The 23,062-nt window shown below is 44.7% G+C and overlaps 2 protein-coding genes across 2 annotated transcripts; one reads left to right on the top strand and one right to left on the bottom strand.

Annotated features, from left to right (window-relative positions):
- Positions 1–6,398: 6,398 nt before the first annotated feature.
- On the bottom strand, positions 6,399–9,080 carry LOC123402647 (potassium transporter 1-like). The gene is given in 5 exon segments (XM_045096580.1): positions 6,399–6,544; positions 6,646–6,736; positions 6,738–6,760; positions 7,042–7,302; positions 8,729–9,080. Coding segments are annotated over 5 exon segments (636 nt in total). The 5' UTR covers positions 8,844–9,080.
- Positions 9,081–10,713: 1,633 nt separating this feature from the next.
- On the top strand, positions 10,714–20,185 carry LOC123402637. The gene is made up of 5 exons (XM_045096571.1): positions 10,714–10,815; positions 11,068–11,212; positions 19,815–19,882; positions 19,968–20,021; positions 20,095–20,185. The coding sequence occupies exons 1-5, from the start codon at positions 10,724–10,726 to the stop codon at positions 20,183–20,185; spliced, it is 450 nt and encodes a 149-aa protein (XP_044952506.1). The 5' UTR covers positions 10,714–10,723.
- Positions 20,186–23,062: the final 2,877 nt, after the last annotated feature.

The following is a 23,062-nucleotide window of genomic DNA, read 5'->3' as shown; positions in this document are numbered from 1 at the left end:
TGATAGGTAGATGAGTTCTCTGGCAGCGTGACGGCGCTTCGGAGGTTGGTGGTGATCTAATCTCAGCAGGGCTCCGCCCGAGCTCCGCAGAAACGTGATCTAGAGGAAAAACCGTGGAGGTATGTGGTCGGGCTGCCGTGGCAAAAGTTGTCTCAAATCAGCCCTAAAACCTCCGTATATATAGGGGGAAGAGGGGGAGCCTTGCCTTGGGGTCCAAGGACCCCCAAGGGGTTCGGCCGAGCCAAGGGGGGGAGTCCTCCCGTTCCAAACCGAATCCAACTAGGTTTGGAAGGAGGAGTCCTTCCCCTTTTTCCCACCTCCTCTTTTTTTTCTTTTCTCTTTGATTTTCTTCCTATGGCGCATAGGGCCTTCTTGGGCTGTCCCACCAGCCCACTAAGGGCTAGTGCGCCACCCCCAAGGCCTATGGGCTTCCCCGGGGTGGGTTGCCCCCCCGGTGAACACCTGGAACCCATTCGTCATTCCCGGTACATTCCCGGTAACTCCGAAAACCTTCCGGTAATCAAATAAGGTCATCCTATATATCAATATTCATTTCCGGACCATTCCGGAAACCCTCGTGACGTCCATGATCTCATCCGGGACTCCGAACAACATTCGGTAACCAACCATATAACTTAAATACGCATAAAACAACGTCGAACCTTAAGTGTGCAGACCCTGCGGGTTCAAGAACTATGCAGACATGACCCGAGTGACTCCTCGGTCAATATCCAATAGCGGGACCTGGATGCCCATATTGGATCCCACATATTCTACGAAGATCTTATCGTTTGAACCTCAGTGCCAAGGATTCATATATTCCCGTATGTCATTCCCTTTGTCCTTCGGTATGTTACTTGCCCGAGATTCGATCGTCAGTATCCGCATACCTATTTCAATCTCGTTTACCGGCAAGTCTCTTTACTCGTTCCGTAATACAAGATCCCGCAACTTACACTAAGTCACATTTGCTTGCAAGGCTTGTGTGTGATGTTGTATTACCGAGTGGGCCCCGAGATACCTCTCCGTCACACGGAGTGACAAATCCCAGTCTCGATCCATACTAACTCAACGAACACCTTCGGAGATACCTGTAGAGCATCTTTATAGTCACCCAGTTACGTTGCGACGTTTGATACACACAAAGCATTCCTCCGGTGTCAGTGAGTTATATGATCTCATGGTCATAGGAACAAATACTTGACACGCAGAAAACAGTAGCAACAAAATGACACGATCAATATGCTACGTCTATTAGTTTGGGTCTAGTCCATCACATGATTCTCCTAATGATGTGATCCCGTTATCAAGTAACAACACTTGCCTATGGCCAGGAAACCTTGACCATCTTTGATCAACGAGCTAGTCAACTAGAGGCTTACTAGGGACAGTGTTTAGTCTATGTATCCACACAAGTATTGTGTTTCCAATCAATACAATTATAGCATGAATAATAAACGATTATCATGAACTAAGAAATATAATAATAACTAATTTATTATTGCCTCTAGGGCATATTTCCAATAGTATATAAGTCTTCATTCAATACAATTATAGCATGGATAATAAACGGTTATCTTGATACATGAATTATAATAATAACTATATTTATTATTGCCTCTAGGGCATAATTCCAACATACTCTACCGCTGGTGCGCGTCCTCCGGCAAGGATTCCTGGATCTGTGCGATCTCAGCGTGGCGCTCCACATCGGAGGGCGGTAGGCGCATGGGAAAGCCGCATACGCTCAGCCGCCATGCGCCGAGCACCCGCATATTGGGCGGCATCGGGTCGTTCGCCTCGTGGAGAAGGCATGCCCGCCACCCGTGCCTCCACCGATGGCCGAAGCCGTCGTCCATCGCTCTGTTGCCTGGGAATCTTTCCGCCATGGCGTCGGGGAGAGTTTACGATGGTGGAGGCGAGAGAGATGGGGAGATGGGGATAGATGGAGAGTGCGCGACGAGCGACAGCGAGCCACGACTTTTATAGCAGAGAAAAGGGCGGGAGCGGTGTCTACGCATGGAGGGAAAGGGCGGGATGTGCGGCGGCTCGCCATCACTACACCGACAGATATTGGAAACCCAACCGGCGCGGGAGCGAAGGCGATGAGGATGACGAAGGCTCTCAGCGACGCATAATCACTGACTCGACGAGTCCACGCGGGAGGAATTTGGCGCAGTTTGTTTTTGTGCCAAATTCCTTTCCCCCGGCGTCCCCGGACGCCCCCAGCGCGCTGGGTTCGGTCTGGGTCCATCGACGCCGATTTCGGTCCTGACCGACGAAATTTGGGCTCCTCGGGATGCGACTAGACGATTTTTTTGCATCGACGATAAAAAGGGGTGCGTGGAAGCTTGTTATCGATGTGCGAGAACCATGAGTTGGTCGCGAGATCTTATGGGTTTCACCTTTAGCCTACCGTAACTTGTTTGAGACTAAAGGCTTTGTTATTGTTGTTGTTGACGATAAAAAAGGGGCGGGGGCGGCTGTAGACACTCTTAGCAACAAACAGCGCGCGATTCACCGCCGGAGTCGAGGCCACGGCTCCCAGCTCTCCCGGTTGCGTGCCCCTCCCCGATGGGCGTCCCGTGGAGTAAGCCGGAGCCCCCGCCGCCCGTGGTGCTTGTGTCGCCGCTCTTCAACTACCCCCCACCCCCGCCGTCTCCCCTTTCGAAAGCTACTGCCGATGGAGGAAAATATTGCGACGGGGAAATCAAATTGTGGAATTGGCAAAGTCAAAATCTACAACCGGCGAAATCAAAAGGTAGAAACCGACAACGCGAAAGCTAATACCGACAGCGCAAGATGTTGCGACTGACGAAATCAAAAGATGGAACCCAGCAAACTCAAAAGCTACTAACACAACTGAAGATGGGTTAAGGGGCTACTAACACAATAATGTCCTGACTAAGGGCTTGTTTGGTTAATCCCTCCCACAAGAGGATTGGAGGGGATTAAGATAAATTTTGACTTGTAAAGGATTTAATCCGTTTCAATCCCCTTTAAACCCTTTTAAATATTGAGAAACCAAACAAGGCCTAAGGGGTCTCTCACGCCGTCGACTCTCAACCTGATGGGTCGGGCTGAGGACCCCTCTCGATTCCATCCCTGGACACTTCGGAATATCCACAATGATTAAAGGGCAACTCACAAGACTTGCATACACGAAAGACCTCGTACGTAGACTATGATCATGTACCCTAGGACCCCTGGTATCTTTGGTTTTCTTTGTTTACATCTTTGGTTTTCTCTCTTATTTTCCTTTTTGTACCACATGTCTATATTTTTCTTACAAATTGTGTATTTCATATTCATATATATCAGAAACATTTTGATACACATTTAATATTTTTTGAATATCTTTTTTCAAACATATGTTTTGATGTTTACTGTTTCCGTTCACATTATATATTTTAGGTATACATCTAAGATCTCAAAGCTCGATTGAATACACCATTAACATTTTTTCAAACATATGTTTTGATGCTTATTTTTCCAGACACATTAATATTTTGCCAAGCTCAAAACTCATTTCTTCCTCATATATCTGTGCGTGTTCGGACATCAAACAAACGTCTAATAGGTTTTCAAAATTCAACTATCTGGACAATCCGAGCTCGCTCAAGGGAAGACATGTGGTTCTTCGTACTATCCGCCAAGTTATCTTCAACACGTGGGCCCAACACAAGAACCCACCCCACAACGCACTCTTTCCATTTTCTGCGGGACCCTTCTCTTCTCGCCCAGTTTTCCGTCGTAGCGGGACATTTCATCTTCTTTTGCTCCGCGACTGTATTTCCCTTCATAATTTTTATTTTTTTTTCTTCTTTTAATCCCATTGCTCAACTAGAGCATTACAACCTATATACAGAAGGCAATAGGAAACAAAATTAGACGTGCAAATATAGTAGAAAATGCGGCACAAATTTCGTCGGGCTACCCCTACCCACTAGCAGGGGTGGCGGGGGGTGGGGTGGGGGGTACGATGTGACCATATATACCAAAGGTTGTTTCTCGTTCATTGTGATATGTTTGGGTGTGACGCCACTCGGGCGACCCGTGCCCACTAGCAGGGGTGGCTGTGTGTGTGGGGGGGGGGTACGATGTGACCATATATATCCAGGGTTGTTTCTCGTTCATTGTGATATGTTTGGTGCGACACCACTCGGGCGACCCGTATTGTGGTTGCGTGCAGTTTTTTCTCTCTCTCTCTGGTTTTCTTATACTTTCACACTGTTAGCATTGTTTTTACTTGTTACTTTTTTGGTTTTCTTTGTTTCTATCTTTGTATTTTTTCTCTTTTTTTTCCTTTTATCAGCACATGTCTACATTTTTCATACAAATTGTATATTATATTTATATACATTAAAAAAATCTGTTATACACATTTAATACTTTTTAATACACAATTAACATTTTTTCAAACATATGTTTTGGTGTTTATTTTCTCCATGCACATTGTGTATTTTTGGTATACATCTAAAAATCATTTTTCCTACGTGTTTATCAGTTTTCAAGTACATGATATGTTTTCAAAGACATGTTTATGAGAATAAATTAAATATGTGTTAAGCATCTTCCAAACACATGCTATTTCCTTTTGAATGACTAGTAAATTTGTACGTGCAACGCACGTCTTAATCGACATCAAATAATTATTAAACATGTTTTATTATTATTATACAAGTTTCATAACCAATAATAACGTTTGTTGGGATGAAATAAAAACAAGACCACATGGACAAACTAAAGCGATCATCACTATCTTTATTAATTTCATGTTGTCGGTGGTCCAACAACTTATCCAAAGATGACAACTTGACGTGTATTTTTTTGCTAATCTTCATTGCAAGAAAACAATAATGTTCAAATATACACAATCTCCCGAACAACAATATACATTAATTACATGTCATTGTTTCGCTGGAACATCCGACAAAGCACGGGAAACATCCGACAAAGCACGGGAAATAGATGAATGCTTTAGAAGTTGTTGTGCTATTTGGTATACTTCAGCAGCATTTGTACTGAATGTTGATTCCAAACAAAAAGAATTAAAGGAAAAAAGGTACAATAACTCAAGTTACCTATATAACTCCATGTGTCAATACAACTTTTTTCATGTGTATGGTGATGAATTTCCATAGAACAAAACAAAAAGGCGAAGACTATCAAGAAATAATCAATTAAAAAAAGTGACAGGACAACAGGTGAAAGCTACGCTCCATCCAACTAACTGAACAAATGAGTGTCATCCAAATCTCAAAGCTTACTTGTGTGGTGCATTTATTGGCGAAAAAGTTACCTGTACAACCACTCACAACCATTCCTTAGTCTAAAGCAACAAATCGGGGATAAGCGTCACTATGGATCTTCTAAAATGCCACATACCCAATCTTTCTTTAGGCCGAGGATACATGAGGTCTCTTTGTCCGGAACCACCCTGAGCCTTACTCGCATGCTACTACTTGGTTGACTGTGATATAATAAAGTGTGTGCAAAATCAGAAGTACAAGTATCATGTTAGATATAAATGAAATTTCTCATATTTGTGTTGTACAAGTATTCTGTAAGAGGAAAAATATAATCTTGATGATAGCGGTCATACACATAGTATTAAGCAAGTATTTAGAATTTCAGATAATGCATCCGACACCTGCTAGGCTCTATGTAATACATGGTTGTAATAGGGATATGGTTCAATGTTAATGCCTTTTATTGGCAGACGATCTGTGTCAATACCAGCTAAGGGCTTACGCGTCAATACTGGTTACTCGGTATAATGTTCATATTATATTAAAATGATTTTTCCCATGTGATGGAAACGCAACACCAATACTAACCCGCACCATCTTGAAGAAAAGATCGCGTCTAATTTTTCAATACTTTGTAGAATAACCATTATAAATGTTGTTGAATGCATTGCAATTAAAATTAACTAAATCACTACAATATTATAAAGGAGGTGTGCAATAACTCACCCGAAGCCTTGACCATGAATGAAGGCAACTGAAATTGTATTCCAAAGACCCAAAAAATCAATAAAGTATAGCATGAACATATATGTGAGAGCGAGAATGATTCAAGCACATGAGTTACCTTGACTCTTCGAAACAGTAACAAACTACCACTCAATCATGGAGAATGAATATTGTATGGAGCAGAATGGAAGTCATACAATGATGACCTACACACCAGATAGTTGGATTAGCATGATTTTGATGGTGTACATCTTGATTGTCATTTCAGAGGATATATAGAAAGGAAACGACAAGGATGCAAAAAATTCTCAGATTGAAGTACCCATGATTGAGTAGTTAAGTCTCCTCAGCACGCTCACACTTCATAAGAAGAGTCCAAAAATGTGATTATTGCTGGTTACTAAACCTACTTACCTTTTTCTATAGATTGAAAGTTACTCGAACCCTTGGCATGCAACCGAGAGAGAGAGCCTTGGAGAGGATGGCAAACGCACGGGAGAGCATAACTTGGCTTGCTATGATGCCAGCAAGAATGGCAACGATGAAGGCTGGCCAGAACATTGGTGCTGCACAAGGAAGCAATTCAGTTACTTCTGCCATATTTACCAAATGCATGCATCTATTCCCTTCTTCAGCAAAAGTGCAGTCTTAAAAAAAAACTATGTACCTGGGATGGATCTGTAGAAGGTGTTTGCAACGTTGTGTGGGAATTTCCTCAGGTAAACCACCTACCCAATATAACACAGTGCCACCGACGGGAACACGATGTCGTTGAAGTTGAGATGCAAATGTAAGCACAAAAACTATTGTAAGATGAGATCCTTCTGTTTCGAACTCTTGAGGGAGGCCTCAGGAAAAAAATGTTACTTCTGAAAGCTTATATCTAAAATTAATGTGGTTACCTGAACAAACCTGATGTTGAAATGTCCTAGGTCAGCAAACATACCTTCTGTGCCTGTTACATATGACAATCAGTCAGTTAATTCAGATTACAGTTCTACAGGCTATAGTTTGCAACGCAACCGCTTGCCATTTCAAAATTTTCAAGTACAACTAAGGTTACCTGTGACACACAAGATAATCTCACCAAGTGACACCCATCCATTCTTCCCATTCCTTATGAAGTATTGCACTATATACATCGGACTGAAGGCCCGCAGAACACCGATGTCGTGAACAACGAGGTTGTACATCTCGATGCCGGCAATTAGAAGGAACCACACTGAGATGACTAGCACAAAGGTGTATCCGACCTTGTCGGCCCCAAAGTGCTGGACCGAGAAGAGCATGAACAAAATCGCCATCGAGATGAGGACCACTTGTGCTGCACAAAGAACAAAATAGGAAAAAATAGCTAAAGGCACCATGCAACAAAATCTGCACGCAAAGGCGATGAACAATAGAATGTGTGTGTGTGTGTTGTTTCCACGAATGAAACAAAAGAAAGAACCTAATACTTCAACCCAGCTTATCATTTACGAGCATGTATCGTCATTCATACCTTAATCCTGATACTAAATACTCAGAACATGATATGATGCAGTTTCCAATAAAATAAAATAAAGAGAGAGTCTCAACTTCCTAAACCATTAATAAATGATTTATGTAATGGAAGATATGGGCTTCTTGTCATGTGGAAGGGCTGGAGGTTGGCTCTAAAAGGAATACAAACCAACATTATTCCTAGCGAAACATGGTCAAACAGAACTAAACTCTACAAACAAAGGAATAGGTACAAAAATAGACTGAAGTTCTAACCATTAACATATATGTGGGTTTTCTACCAAACTTAGAATCAGCTCACAACATATATGTGAATCTTTGCGGAAAATACCATACATAAACAAGAAAAATAGTACAATAATTGGCAATGCAAGCCGTACATATGGATTCGCTAGGCCAATAAACAAGTATGGAAAGTAGATGATATTACAAACAGATTTGAACATCGATTCTCCATGAACATCGTCTTCACAAACTTCACTAACATTTGCAATTGATGTGTCTGGATTTGTTTATTACGGAAAGAGGTCAAACTTGTATTCGTCTTCAAATAATACACCCATTTGTTTTTTATCTTTATATAAATTTCTAATGCTTTCTTTTAGGATAATCGGGTATTTTGAGAGTACATCGGATGCAATCATGTAGGAGGACCACTGAAAGCTCTATCACAATATAATTGAAATAAAATAACTCAAATGACCATTTCCCTTGCGGTAAAAAGGAGCACATTTAGCTGCAATCCTCAGTAAAAGGAAGATAATTAGGAAAGAAGAAATATAGAAAATAATCCATAATAGTGTTAGAATAGTCTCAAATGTTGCTTAACCAAGTGAAACCTAAATTTTTTGTACACTAAAAAATTGTAGTATTGAGTTATCCAGGATAACATACAATTTCTTCATAGTATATACAAGAAACAAACAACACAAAGAAGTAATTGAGGGGAAGAGAGATGTCATTGTTCTTCTTTCTTATGAATCCTGATTATACCTGAAAATAAGATGATTCGATCAATACCATCTTCTTTTTATGTTCTCCATGATTTTATTATTTGTGGCGAGTAAACCAACTACAGCGAACCAACGAAGCATAACCACTGTCTGCTTTCGTTTATCGAATTGAGACATTTATACAGCCATATGGATGTTGTATGCTGGTATCATAATTTAGCTATGTGCAAGCTTACATTGCGTAGCTGAAAACATGGCAAAAAAAGGGTGAATCGCGAGCGGATCGATGGATACCTCGGTGCCGTCGGGGAGCACCTTGGTCAGCACCGGGATCTCGTACTGGTACAGCCGCTCCCGCTCCGAGTTCGTCGTGATGTCCCTCTCCTGATCGAATTAGTCCAACCAGCATCCAAAGTAACTAAGTAAGCATCCAAAGTAACTAAGAAAGAGATTACGGACTGGTTCTGGGTTTTCTCGCCTGGAGCTCGAGGGAGGCGAGGGAGTAGGGGGTGCCGGCGAGCAGGACGGCGGCGTGCAACTTCTCCTTGAGGCCGTCGCAGAGGCAGCACCCCGGCTTGGTGTAGAGCACCAGCCTCCGGGGCGCCGGGGCCGAGCTCGACGCATCCCCCGCCGCCGCGGCACAGAGGAGGCGGGGCGCGTAGAGAGGAGGACCGGCGATGGCGGGGCACAGGGAGAGGAGGGCCGGCGGGGCGCGTGGCTGGGGAGGCCGCGGTGGCCGGGCGCGGGGAGAGGAGGGCCGCTGGGGCGCAGGGCGGGGAAGCCGCGGTGGCGGGGCACGGGGAGGCCGAGGCGGCGGCGGCGGCACCGGCGCGCTCGCGCGGACCGACGAAGTGCGCGGTGTGCAGCGCGGCGAGCGCGCAGGCGGGGTCGGCGGCCACGGCACGGAGCGGAACGACACGGGAATCTGCCGCGACAGCTGCTGCACGGCGCTGCCGAGGTCGGAGCCCGCCTGCCCGAGCCGCCGCCGATCTCGACGAAGGAGGCGACGGCCACGGCGGGGAGGTCGACGCCCCCGCCGCCGACGAAGGGCACGGCGGGGAGCTCGATGTCGAAGGGGATGAGCTTGAGCGGCAGCGGCGGGGCGGGCCACGGGAGCTGCGGCGGCTGCACGTGGAGGAGGAGGCCCGAGACGCCCTGCGCGAGCCTGTAGGCCAGGTCTTGCCCGTGCCGCTGCACGCCCAGCAGCGCGTCCAGGGAGATCTCCATGGACTACAGCGAATCCCGTGATGCTGGTGGCTGGATGGTACCGTGATTACAGGGGACGTTGCTGGGCATTTTCTTCTCTTTTTTTTCTTGCGTGATTGGAAGTTTCGTCGGTGAAGTACGTTCAGCCAATTGTAATTGCTAAGTACACCCAGCAGATGGCGGATTAACGAGGGCTGTTAGATTAAGATCTGTGGGATTAATCGTGGGGTGCTGATTGGTTGTTGTTTTTTTGTGGGGCGTTTGATGGGTTGTCTGTAGTGTAATTCTTGTTCGATTGTTTAATAATAATATAGATACAGAACATTCTGTAAATATGCGGATGTGTTTACATTGTATAAACATATTTTAAATATAAAGGACATATTTTTGACACTCGTCGCATCTGTTGAAATGTGTGATTTTTTTAAAAAAACTAGCCGAAAAGAGCTGGCTAGAACCCAAGTACGAAGAGTTGGCCACTCGGTGAAGGACTTCAGACAGCCCAAGCGCTGAAACTCAGTTCCTTCTGTGAATTGTCAGTTCCTTGTGGATTTTTTTCTAAATGGTGCTAATATTCCTTACAACCAGCACAAACCTTTCTTTTACACATGTAAACGTGTGACGTGACTCTTTTGAAAAAACTTCAGCCAAAGCAATGTTTGAAATATACTACTACTGTATATGTTTTGAATATTTCGAAATAAAAAAGCAGAACAAATCAACATGAAAAAAAAGAGAAACTTGTTAGGTAAGCGTGAAGCGTTAGTGCATGCGCGCATCCTGTAGGACGGCCCATGTATCTATCCTTTGTAGGCTCGCGTGAAGCGAGGCATATCCCTATCCCCTTCCCAGAAGGAAAAAGAAAAAGAAAAAAAAAAGATCGCCTATACTGTGCAGCGTTGCGCTTCAAACGCCAAGAGCTGCCGTCCCAGTCCAAAGCGTAACGGGCTCTTCTAGTTCTTCATCTTCTCCCTCAAGTTGATCTCCCCTCCTCCTCCTCCCCCACCCCCACCCCCACCAACAAACCGCCGCCGCCGACGAGGCATCGGCTCCCGGCTCTCGGCTCTCTCGCGCGCCTCCCCGATGGGCGTCCTGTGGAGCAAGCCGGAGCCCCCGCCGCCAGTGGTGCTCGTGCCGCCGCTCTTCGACTACCCGCCCATCGCCACCCGCACCAGGTCCGCCGTCTCTTGGGCGGACCTGGTATGTTCGTAAACGAAGCCGTAGATATGTGATATCTCTTTTTTTTTGTTTGCTACCACGCCACTGACTGACACCTCTCGATTCATTATGGTCCTTGGGTATACAGTCGTGATTCTCAACTTCCCATAGATGTTTGTGGCAATGCACGTCTGTGAGAAAATGGGAGCGGCAATTGATCCTCTGCAGCAATCTACTACTAAAGTGCTTTTTTTGTCTTGGCCACGCAGGATGTCGGTGCCGGCCTATGAGCTCATGTTCGGGAAGCTCCCGCTGCGCACTCTGTTTGAGGACTACTTCGATAACGCGGGGACCGTATCCTCGAGGATCATGCTCAAGCCACTGGAGGATCCTCACGTCGATCTGGTTGCCAACGTATCCTTTGAAAACCTGGATTTTCAGTACCACAATGTTTTTATTCTCTTGCAGCAGGTCCTTTCAGCACCACTGTTTTTTGTCCAAGTTTGATGTGATAGTGAGTCTCAGTGAATTTCCAATGCTTACTTCTTATAACTGTTCTTTTATATTACATCATGCTGATATCATTTTTTTGCTTGTTCTTTTACAAGAGAATTTTAGAAAAATCTCCAATGACCCATGTAGGTGGTGGCATGACAAGGTGGTGAGAAGTTTAGTCCCATCCCGTTAGTGGACGAGAAGTTGGACCCCTTTATAAGGGTCTCTCTTGCACATGCTATTGGAGAGTGAAAAAAGAAGGTGCCCTCGCGCATTCCTCCGCCCGCCTCGCCACGACGCGCCGCGGCTTGCGAGAATGAGCCGAGCTCTTTGTCGGTCAGGAACGGAGAATACGTAACGGTCACGGCACGATCCGAGACGTCGGATCGTGGACTGTTACACCCAGCCGCCTTTATAAGCTGGCTAACGCCTACCCTAGCCGTCACGAGAATCATATCACATCTGCCTCGCGCGTTCGTTCCTTGACTGCTGCTGCCGCCGGCGACTCCGTCCCGTTTACCGCGTACACGGTCGACGGGAGAGCAGGCCTCCGAAACCCCGCCTCTCCGGTTCCCGTACGGGAGAGGGGCGATTAGGTTTTTGGGAAGCGATCACGCGACTGCTCGCCTCCGTCCGTCTGCTTTGTCTACGTCCGCGTCATCCTCGTCATCGTCATGTCTTCACCATCCGAGGCCGATCGTCTCGTCCTTGAAGCTGAGAAGAAGAGGGCAGAGGATGTTGCTGCTATGGCCGCGTCCAACGCCAACGCTGCTGCTACGGCCAACTGGCCTATTGGAGGGTATGACTCGTTTATCCTCATGTTCATATTTATCCTAGCAGTACTACTTGTCTGCATAGATGTATCCACTATATGCGTAGTATGTGTTAGGTTAGCTCAAGATCAGTACATCATTAGTTTAGTCAATGCCATGCTAGTTATTATCTCGTGGATTAATATAGTCGGAAAATTGCCTATTTACTCAACAATCCAAAAACCTAATTTGTGTAGGAATTTTTCGAGTAATGGTTTTGTTGCTGCACTGAAACCGGACAAGTTTACCGGTACTTATTTCAAGCGTTGGAAAACGAGAACCACCTTATGGCTCACGGCTATGAACGTGTTCTGGGTAGCCGGTGTCACTCCAACGGGAACGATCTCTCCTGAACAGGAGAAGATGTTCGTGGAGGCCACCGTCCTATTCCTTGGAGCAGTCATAAGCGTGATCGGAGATAAGCTGGTTGACGCATACTTACATATGCATGTTGCCAAAGACTTGTGGGAGGCGCTCGAATCTAAATTCGGGGCCACCGACGCTGGGAGTGAGATGTATGTTATGGAGCAGTTTCACGATTACAAGATGGTTGACAACCGTTCTGTATTGGAACAGGCTCATGAGATAATATGCATAGCTAAAGAACTTGAGGTTCTTAAGTGCAATTTGCCGGACAAGTTTGTCGCGGGCTGTATAATTGCTAAGCTCCCTAATTGCTATTACTCTGAAACATCAGAGGCGTGAGTTCTCAGTAGAGGACATCATAGGCCATCTGAGTGTTGAGCAGAACTCGAGAGCAAAGGACTCTAATGGAAAAGCGGTGGAAAGCTCTTCTGCTGCCAATATGGTACATCAGAGGAACTTCAATTCCCACAAGCCGAAGGGAAAGAATTCGGTCCAACAGAATACCGACTTCGAGAAGAAGGGAAAGAAGCCCTTCAAGAAGAATAAGAAAGGAGATGGCTGCTATACTTGTGGTTCAGAGGAACATTGGGCGAACAAATGCCCAAACAAGTACAAGAAGCCGACGCAGGACTCCAAGTCTGCCAATATGATTGTGGGCAACAATGAAAGTGGTGCATCTGGGTACGGTAATTTACTTACTATATTTACAGTTTGTCAGTCCACCGATTGGTGGGTGGACACGGGTGCAAATGTTCATGTGTGTGCTGACTTATCATTGTTCTCTTCTTATCAGGCCACCGGTCGCGGGTCCGTATTGATGGGGAATGGCGCGAGTGCTTCTGTTCTTGGTGTTGGCACGGTCGATCTGAAGTTTACTTTGGGAAGGATCGTCCAGCTGAAGAACGTGCAGCATGTCCCCGCCATCAAGAAGAATCTCGTTAGTGGCTCCCTTCTGTGCAGAGAAGGGTTTAAGTTGGTATTCGAGTCTAATAAAGTAGTTGTTACGAAATATGGACTTTTCGTTGGAAAAGGTTATGAATGCGGAGGTCTGTTCCGCCTTTTTCTTGCAGATTTTTGTAATAAAGTCGTGAACAATATTCATTCGAGTGTTAATGAATCTGAAGTTTGGCATTCACGTCTTTGTCACATAAGTTTCGGTGTTATGTCGCGGCTAGCAAAACTGAATTTAATCCCAACTTTCACTTTAGCCAAAGGTTCTAAGTGCCATTCGTGTGTGCAAGCAAAGCAACCTCGCAAGCCTCACAAGGATGCAGAGAGAGACACTTGGCACCATTAGAAGTCATACATGCTGATCCTTGTGTGTTGACTAAAGGTGGAAAGAAATACTTCATGACATTGATAGATGATTCCACTAGATTTTGCCATGTGTATCTGTTAAATACTAAAGATGAGGCTCTACACTACTTTAAAATCTATAAGGCAGAAGTTGAGAATCAACTTGAAAAGAAAATTAAACGAGTCCGGTCTGATCGTGGTGGAGAGTACTTCTCAAACGAGTTTGATTCCTTTTGTGCGGAACACGACATTATTCATGAGAGGACGCCTCCAATTCACCCCAGTCAAACGGGGTTGCCGAACGGAAAAACCGTACTCTAACTGATTTGGTTAACGCCATGTTAGATACATCGGATTTATCCAAGGCATGGTGGGGGGAGGCTATATTGACTGCGTGTCATGTCCTGAATAAGGTTCCTACAAAAGATAATGAAGTCACTCCTTATGAGGAGTGGTCGAAGAGAAGGACGACGCTCTTGTACTTACGTACTTGGGGCTGCTTGGTGAAAGTCAATGTACCGATCCCCAAGAAGCGTAAGCTTGGACCAAAGACTGTGGACCGCGTTAATTTGGGATACGCTAAGAATAGCGTAGGCTATAGATTTCTAGTAGTGAAATCTGAGGTACCTGACGTGAAGGTCGGTACAATAATAGAGTCGAGGGATGCTACATTCTTTGAGGATATATTTCCCATGAGAGATATGCAAAGCACTTCTAGACAGGAATCTGAGATAACTCCCGAGCCTGTCATTCCTATGGAATACTATGAACAAACACATGATGAAAATCCCGAGGAGGATGACGAGGAAGCCCGTGGTAGGGGCAAGAGACAAAGGACTGCAAAGACCTTTGGTGATGATTTCTTCGTATACCTCGTGGATGATAATCCCACTTCCATTTCAGAAGCGTATGCTTCTCCAGATGCTGATTACTGGAAAGCTGCGGTCCGTAGCGAGATGGATTCCATCATGGCTAACGGGACATGGGAAATCACTGATCGTCCCTATGGTTGTAAACCACTGGGATGTAAGTGGGTGTTCAAAAAGAAGCTTAGGCCCGATGGTACGATTGAAAAGTACAAGGCTAGCCTTGTGACCAAGGGCTATGCCCAGAAAGAAGAAGACGATTTCTTTGATACTTACTCACCTATGGCTAGACTGACCACCATTCGAGTACTACTCTCATTGGCGGCCTCTCATGGTCTTCTCGTTCATCAAATGGACGTTAAGACGGCTTTCCTGAATGGAGAGCTAAATGAGGAAATCTATATGCAACAGCCAGATGGCTTTGTGATAGAAGGTCAGGAAGGAAAGGTGTGTAAGTTGTTGAAATCTTTATATGGTCTGAGACAAGCACCTAAGCAATGGCATGAGAAGTTTAATACAACTCTGACATCTGTTGGCTTCGTTGTTAATGAAGCTGACAAATGTGTATACTATCGCCATGGTGGGGGCGAAGGAGTTATATTGTGCTTGTATGTTGATGACATACTGATATTTGGAACCAACCTCAAAGTAATTGAGGAGGTTAAGTCTTTTCTGTCTCAAAACTTTCAGATGAAGGACCTTGGGGTGGCTGATGTTATCTTGAACATCAAGCTGTTGAGAGATGATGAGGGTGGGATTACACTTCTGCAATCCCACTATGTTGAGAAGATTTTGAGTCGCTTTGGATATTCAGACTGCAAAATTTCTCAAACACCATATGATCCTAGTGTGCTTATTCGAAAGTTTAAAGGCACAACTATAGATCAATTGAGATTCTCTCAAATTGTCGGTTCGCTTATGTACCTAGCTAGCGCAACAAGGCCTGACATCGTGTTTGCTGTGAGCAAACTTAGCCGGTTTGTTGCAAACCCGGGCGATGTTCATTGGCGTGCTGTTGAAAGAATTATGCGCTACCTGAAAGGCACTGTCAACCACGGACTTCACTATACGGGATACCCATCGGTACTTGAAGGGTATAGTGATGCGAATTGGATCTCTGATGCTAATGAGATGAAGGCCACTACTGGGTATATGTTTACTCTTGGGGGTGGTGCTGTTTCCTGGAAGTCTTGCAAGCAAACGATCTTAACGAGATCGACAATGGAAGCAGAATTAACAACATTAGACACATCTGGTGTCGAAGCAGAATTTCTTCGAGATCTTTTGATGGACTTACCTGTGGTTGAGAAGCCGGTTCCGGCTATCCTTATGAACTGCGATAATCAGATGGTTATTGTCAAAGTGAAGAGTTCAAAGGACAATATGAAGTCCAACAAACATATAAGAATGAGATTGAAGTCTGTCAGACGTTTGAGAAACTCCGGAGTGATAGCGTTGGATTACATCCAAACGGCTAAGAATCTGGCAGATCCCTTTACTAAAGGGCTATCACGTGTTGTGATAGATAGTGCATCGAGGGAGATGGGTATGAGACCTACATGAGTTGCCATGGCAGTAACCCAACCTATATGATCGGAGATCCCGTGAAGTAGGACCTGGGAAAACAAGCCAGTGGTGAACTGAGGAGAGTAACTTTACTAACCCACTCCGTTGGAGATGCAATGCTCTCGGATACTGTATGGTAGGATGACTACTGTCTTAATGTGTTCTAAAGCTTATGTGTAAGCAAGATGCTGTCCTACAGAGCGATCTTTGGAGGAACACACCTATATGAGCTTGACTGCTGGTCACAGTCTATGAGATTTGGATGATCTCTAGTAAACTCATGAATAGGTCAGGAGTGTGACTAATATGCTCCATCCGAGGGGTCACCTTCGGCAGTCTAGTACTAGTAAGACTTGTGGTGAAACTCCTTTACGCCAAACTGACAATTCAAGGCATAGTCCATTGTTCAGTTGTAAAGGGGTGTAGCTACTTGCTCTAGGTGAAGCTCAACCTTAACAGGTCTTCACTGAAATGCTGGTATATTAAAACAGTGATTGGAACGAGGGAACACGATGTGCCCTTGAGATCTGGTGGGGGATTGTTGAAGTTAGTGATGGGCCTTAGGCCCATAAGAGAATTTCAGAAAAATCTCCAAGGGCCCATGTAGGTGGTGGCATGACAAGGTGGTGGGAAGTTTAGTCCCACCCCGCTAGGGGAGGAGAAGTTGGACCCCTTTATAAGGGTCTCTCTTCCACATGCTATTGGAGAGTGAGAAAAGAAGGCGCTCTCACGCACTCCTCCGCCGCCCGCCTCGCCACGCCATGCCTCTGTTAGAATTATGCCCTAGAGGCAATAATAAATATAGTTATTATTATAATTCTTGTATCAAGATAATCGTTTATTATCCATGCTATAATTGTATTGAATGAAGACTTATATACATGTGTGGATACATAAACAAAACACTGTCCCAAGCAAGCCTCTAGTTGGCTAGCCAGTTGATCAAAGATAGTCAGTGTCTTCTGATTATGAACAAGGTGTTGTTGCTTGATAACTCGATCACGTCATTAGGAGAATCACGTGATGGACTAGACCCAAACTAATAGACGTAGCATGTTGATCGTGTCATTTTGTTGCTACTGTTTTCTGCGTGTCAAGTATTTGTTCCTATGACCATGAGATCATATAACTCACTGACACCGGAGGAATACTTTGTGTGTATCAAACGTCGCAACGTAACTGGGTGACTATAAAGATGCTCTATAGGTATCTGCCAAGGTGTTCGTTGAGTTAGTATGGATCGAGACTGGGATTTATCACTCCGTGTGACAGAGAGGTATCTCGGGGCCCACTCGGTAATACAACATCACACACAAGCCTTGCAAGCAATGTGACTTAGTGTAAGTTGCGGGACCTTGTATTACGGAACGAGTAAAGAGACTTGCCGGTAAACGAGATTGAAATAGGTATGCGGATACTGACGATCGAATCTCGGGCAAGTAACATACCGAAGGACAAAGGGAATGACATACATGATTATATGAATCCTTGGCACTGAGGTTCAAACAATAAGATCTTCGTAGAATATGTAGGATCCAATATGGGCATCCAGGTCCCGCTATTGGATATTGACCGAGGAGTCTCTCGGGTCATGTCTACATAGTTCTCGAACCCGCAGGGTCTGCACACTTAAGGTTCGACGTTGTTTTATGCGTATTTGAGTTATATGGTTGGTTACCGAATGTTGTTCGGAGTCTGGGATGAGATCATAGACGTCACGAGGGTTTCCGGAATGGTCCGGAAAGGAAGAATGATATATAGAATGACCTCATTTGATTACCGGAAGGTTTTCGGAGTTACCGGGAATGACGAATGGGTTCCGGGTGTTCACCGGAGGGGGGGGGCAACCCACCCCGGGGAAGCCCATAGGCCTTGGGGGTGGCGCACCAGCCCTTAGTGGGCTGGTGGGACAACCCAAGAAGGCCCTATGCGCCATAGGAAGAAAATCAAAGAGAAAAAAAAGAGGAGGTGGGAAAAGGGGGAAGGACTCCTCCTTCCAAACCTAGTTGGACTCGGTTTGGAAGGGGAGGGTTGCCCCCCTTGGCTCGGCCGACCCCCTTGGGAGTCCTTGGACCCCAAGGCAAGGCTCCCCCTCCTTCCCCTATATATACGGAGGTTTTAGGACTGATTTGAGACAACTTTGCCACGGCAGCCCGACCACATATCTCCACGGTTTTACCTCTAGATCGCGTTTCTGCGGAGCTCGGGCGGAGCCCTGCTGAGATAAGATCACCACCAACCTCCGGAGCGCCGTCACGCTGCCGGAGAACTCTTCTACCTCTCCTTCTCTCTTGCTGGATCAAGAAGGCCGAGATCATCGTCAAGCTGTACGTGTGCTGAACGCGGAGGTGCCGTCCGTTCGGCACTAGATCGTGGGACTGATCGCGGGACGGTTCGCGGGGCGGATCGAGGGACGTGAGGACGTTCCACTACATCAACCGCGTTCACTAACGCTTCTGCTGTGCGGTCTACAAGGGTACGTAGACCGAACATCCCCTCTCGTAGATGGACATCACCATGATAGGTCTTCGTGCGCGTAGGAAATTTTTTGTTTCCCATGCGACGTTCCCCAACAGCCTCGCCTCGTCACGACGCGTCGCGCCGCGGGTTGCGGGAATGAGCCGAGCCAAGCTCATACCTACGCGCTTATTTTTGTCGGTCAGGAACAGAGAATACGTAACGGTCACGGCACGATCCGAGACGTCGGATCGTGGGCTGTTACCGACTCGGACATGGGTTCGGCCCACGTCTCTCCGCCCAGCCGCCTTTATAAGCTAGCTAACGCCTACCCTAGCCGTCACGAGAATCAGATCACATCTGCCTCACGCGTTCGTTCCTTGACCGCTGCTGCCGCCGGCGACTCCGTCCCGTTTACCGCGTACACGGTCGACGGGAGAGCAGGCCTCCGAAACCCCGCCTCTCCGGTTCCTGTACGGGAGAGGGGCGATTAGGTTTTTGGGGAGCGATCACGCGACTGCTCGCCTCCGTCCGTCTGCTTCGTCTACGTCCGCGTCGTCCTCGTCATCGCCATGTCTTCACCATCCGAGGCCGATCGTCTCGTCCTTGAAGCTCAGAAGAAGAGGCAGAGGATGCTGCTGCTGTTGCTGCTACGGCCGCGTCCAACGCGAAAGCTGCTGCTACGGCCAACTGGCCTATTGGAGGGTATGTTCGTATTTATTCTAGCAGTACTACTTGTCTGCATAGATGTATCCACTATATGCGTAGTATGTGCTAGGTTAGCTCAAGATCAGTACATCATTAGTCTACTCAATGCCATGTTAGTTATTATCTTGTGGATTAATATACTCGGAAAATTGCCTATTTACTCAACAGTTCTGTCGATTACGATAACATTGTATTGCCATTTGGATGTTGCGTCTTGATGCAAACTAATCCCCACTGGTTAGCCTCATCTAAGCCGTGCACAAGTAATATATTTAAGGTTGCCTACAGTGTTTGATACCACCTTAGTACTAGAAAATATTTTCAGGTGATTGTGCATGTTTATAATGCTGTACCCGTACCCAGTACCCTTGTATTCAATGCAATGCAGTACACTGTCGATCGACATCAAGTCACTGCAAGTCAAGTCTTTGCATACCTTAATATCACTAGGTATCTGCAGCTGGCGATAAAGCTAGTGGAACAGAAGTAAAAGGGGACGCTCTGTTTCGCTGGCAGAAGTCCGTATTTCATAATTTACCAGCATTTTGTATTTGTGCAATCTTTGTTCTATTCTCACATTGAAACACTTTACTGTTTTTGTAGAGACTTATACGATCCCCACACCTTTGTGGACGTTCATGTGTCGACTTCAGAACCGTACGTTCTTTCTTGTTGGTTGGATAATACTGTTACTGCATTCATTAATACTCATTCATACTTGTTTGTTCAGCATGCTGAAGCTGAGGTCATGTGCTTACTTCCCTGAGTATCGTCTTGGTGCATTTGGGACAATCCCTTTGCTAATGGGAAACAACAGGTAAACTACATATCTAGTTGCTGTTGCAAATCATGGAAGCCCTTGTTATTTTGAGAAATAGTCCCAAACATGATGTTAGATGTTTTCATTATCAGTTTCAGTTAATATAGTTAGAAATCATTACAGTCCGGGAGTTATGTTTTTCATGCTGTCTTCTGAGGACTATGCTGTCCTGGGTGTAAGATATGGTTCTGAAAATCTATCAATTGGGGCGTCCTTTGTGCCATTGCCTGGTATGTGTCATTTATGTCTCATGTAATTTTTATAATTATGTTTAAAGTTTATACATAACGAGGTAGAAACCCTACTTAGTTTGAATCAATCTGAAGGATTAGAATTTTATTGCCGAATAATATGCTTATATTCAATCTTTTTTTGGTTATATTGAGTTCATTTTTTCTATAATTTTTGTATATTCTACTGAAAGCAATAATACTTGCTGACACCACTTCTGTTTGCAGAATCTGCTGAGGTGCCATATGGAGCATGGTTGGTTGGGAGAAAAGGGAGTTTATGTGCAGGAGCACAATATAAGCCACTTAGTGAGTGTTATTCTCTGAATGGCAACTTACTATTGTTAGCAAAATCCTCAAAAAATAGCGGTGCCAGTTCATCAACATGTAAAATTTCAAGACCTTAGTAGACAGGTAGAAGATGGAATTAAAAAATCACTATATCTTACTGAGTCGCATTAACATTCGTGGTGGTTCTAGGGTTCTGTTTGAAGCAGAGCAGCACGGTAAACAGCTGCACCACTGGTTGTGCATCTGTTAAAATTCACTTGTGTATAGGTGCATGCATATTTCCCTCTAGTTATCATGTTGATGATTTGCATTTTGCTTCCTTTTCTTTACCACCAAAGGATGCATGTTTTATTATCAAGCCCTATTAGCATGTGCATGTAGCTTCTGTTTTCACGAAATCACAAAGAATGGAAGTACCCCGCGATTCTGGATATTTTCTATTCCTATTTTATTTCCCAACGTTTTTTGTCCCCTTGTTCTAATGTTTGGCTGAAATGTAATTTTTGTCATGTTATGGCATGTACAATCCGTATCTACTTTAATGGCAGTTGGTTTGTCTTCTCTATGCACGTAGTCTCTAGCTCAGTTCGTTCATTACATGTATATATAATTATCCTTACTATATATATTATGCAGATTGAATATCGTTGAATTAAAAAAAACAGGAATCGTCAACGTTGGGTTTATTTGCCGAGATGTCGTAAATGAATTGATGGTACGAAACTCAATCAAAGAGACCGCGGAGAACTTGCTAAACTCGTTCCTTATACATCAAAACAAAAGGGTAATAATCTTTCCTTACAACTTCAAGTAAGTGTTGTTGTCTTCTTTGTATACTCGGTTTCGTTTACTCGAGGTTAAGTAATGTAATTGATGAGTTATATATGCGTGAACGGATACCACTTTATTCTGCTATTCATTGACGTTGGGAGGGCATTAGTAACTGTCTCGATCCATACTAACTCAACGAACACCTTCGGAGATACCTGTAGAGCATTTTTATAGTCACCCAGTTACGTTGCGATGTTTGATACACACAAAGCATTCCTCCGGTGTCAGTGAGTTATATGATCTCATGGTCATAGGAACAAATACTTGACACGCAGAAAACAGTAGCAACAAAATGACACGATCAATATGCTACGTCTATTAGTTTGGGTCTAGTCCATCACATGATTCTCCTAATGATGTGATCCCGTTATCAAGTAACAACACTTGCCTATGGCCAGGAAACCTTGTCCATCTTTGATCAACGAGCTAGTCAACTAGAGGCTTACTACGGACAGTGTTTTGTCTATGTATCCACACAAGTATTGTGTTTCCAATCAATACAATTATAGCATGGATAATAAACGATTATCATGAACTAAGAAATATAATAATAACTAATTTATTATTGCCTCTAGGGCATATTTCCAACAGTCTCCCACTTGCAGTAGAGTCAATAATCTAGTTCACATCACCATGTGATTCCAACGAATTCAACACCCATATAGTTATGGGGTCTGATCACGTCTTGCTCGTGAGAGAGGTTTTAGTCAACGGTTCTGAAAATTTCAGATCCGTGTGTTCTTTACAAATCTTTATGTCATTTTATAGATGATGCTACTATCTGCTATTCGGAAACACTCCAAATATCTACTCTACTATACGAATCCGTTTGACTACTCAAAGTTATTCGGATTAGTGTCAAAGCTTGCATCGACGTAACCCCTTACGACGAACTCTTTAACCACCTCCATAATCGAGAAAAATTCCTTAGTCCATCAGTTACTAAGGATAAATTTTGACCGCTGCTAGTGATTCAATCATGGCTCACTCTTTGCACCTCTCAACAGACTTTGAGTCAAGGCACACATCAGGTGCGGTACCCAGCATGGCATACTTCAGATTCTACGGCCAAGGCATAGAAGACGGCCTTCGTCTATTCTCTTTATTCTGCCGAAGTCGGGTTTTGAGTATTACTCAAATTCACACCTCACAACGCAACCAAGAACTCCTTCCTTGCTGATCTATTTTGAACTCCTTCAAAAACTTGTCAAGGCATGCATCTTGTTGAAACTTCTATTAAGCGCTTTCGATCTATCTCCATAGATCTTTGATGCTCAACGTTCAAGTAGCGCAATCCAGGTACTCCTTTGAAAACTCCTTTCAAACAACCTTGTACGCTTTACAGAAATTCTACATTACTTCTGATCCACAATATGTCAACCACATATACTTATCAGAAATTCTATAGTGCTCCCACTCACTTCTTTGGAAATACAAGTTTCCCATAAACCTTGTTCAAACCCAAAATCTTTGATCATCTCATCAAAGTGTATATTCCAACTCCGAGATGCTTGCACCAGTCCATT

The sequence above is a fragment of the Hordeum vulgare genome, chromosome 1H (genome assembly GCF_904849725.1).
Source record: "Hordeum vulgare subsp. vulgare chromosome 1H, MorexV3_pseudomolecules_assembly, whole genome shotgun sequence".
Classification (NCBI taxonomy): Eukaryota; Viridiplantae; Streptophyta; class Magnoliopsida; order Poales; family Poaceae; genus Hordeum; species Hordeum vulgare.
The sequence above is the reverse complement of the archived record's forward strand: the minus strand, read 5'-3'. Positions and strand labels throughout refer to the sequence as shown.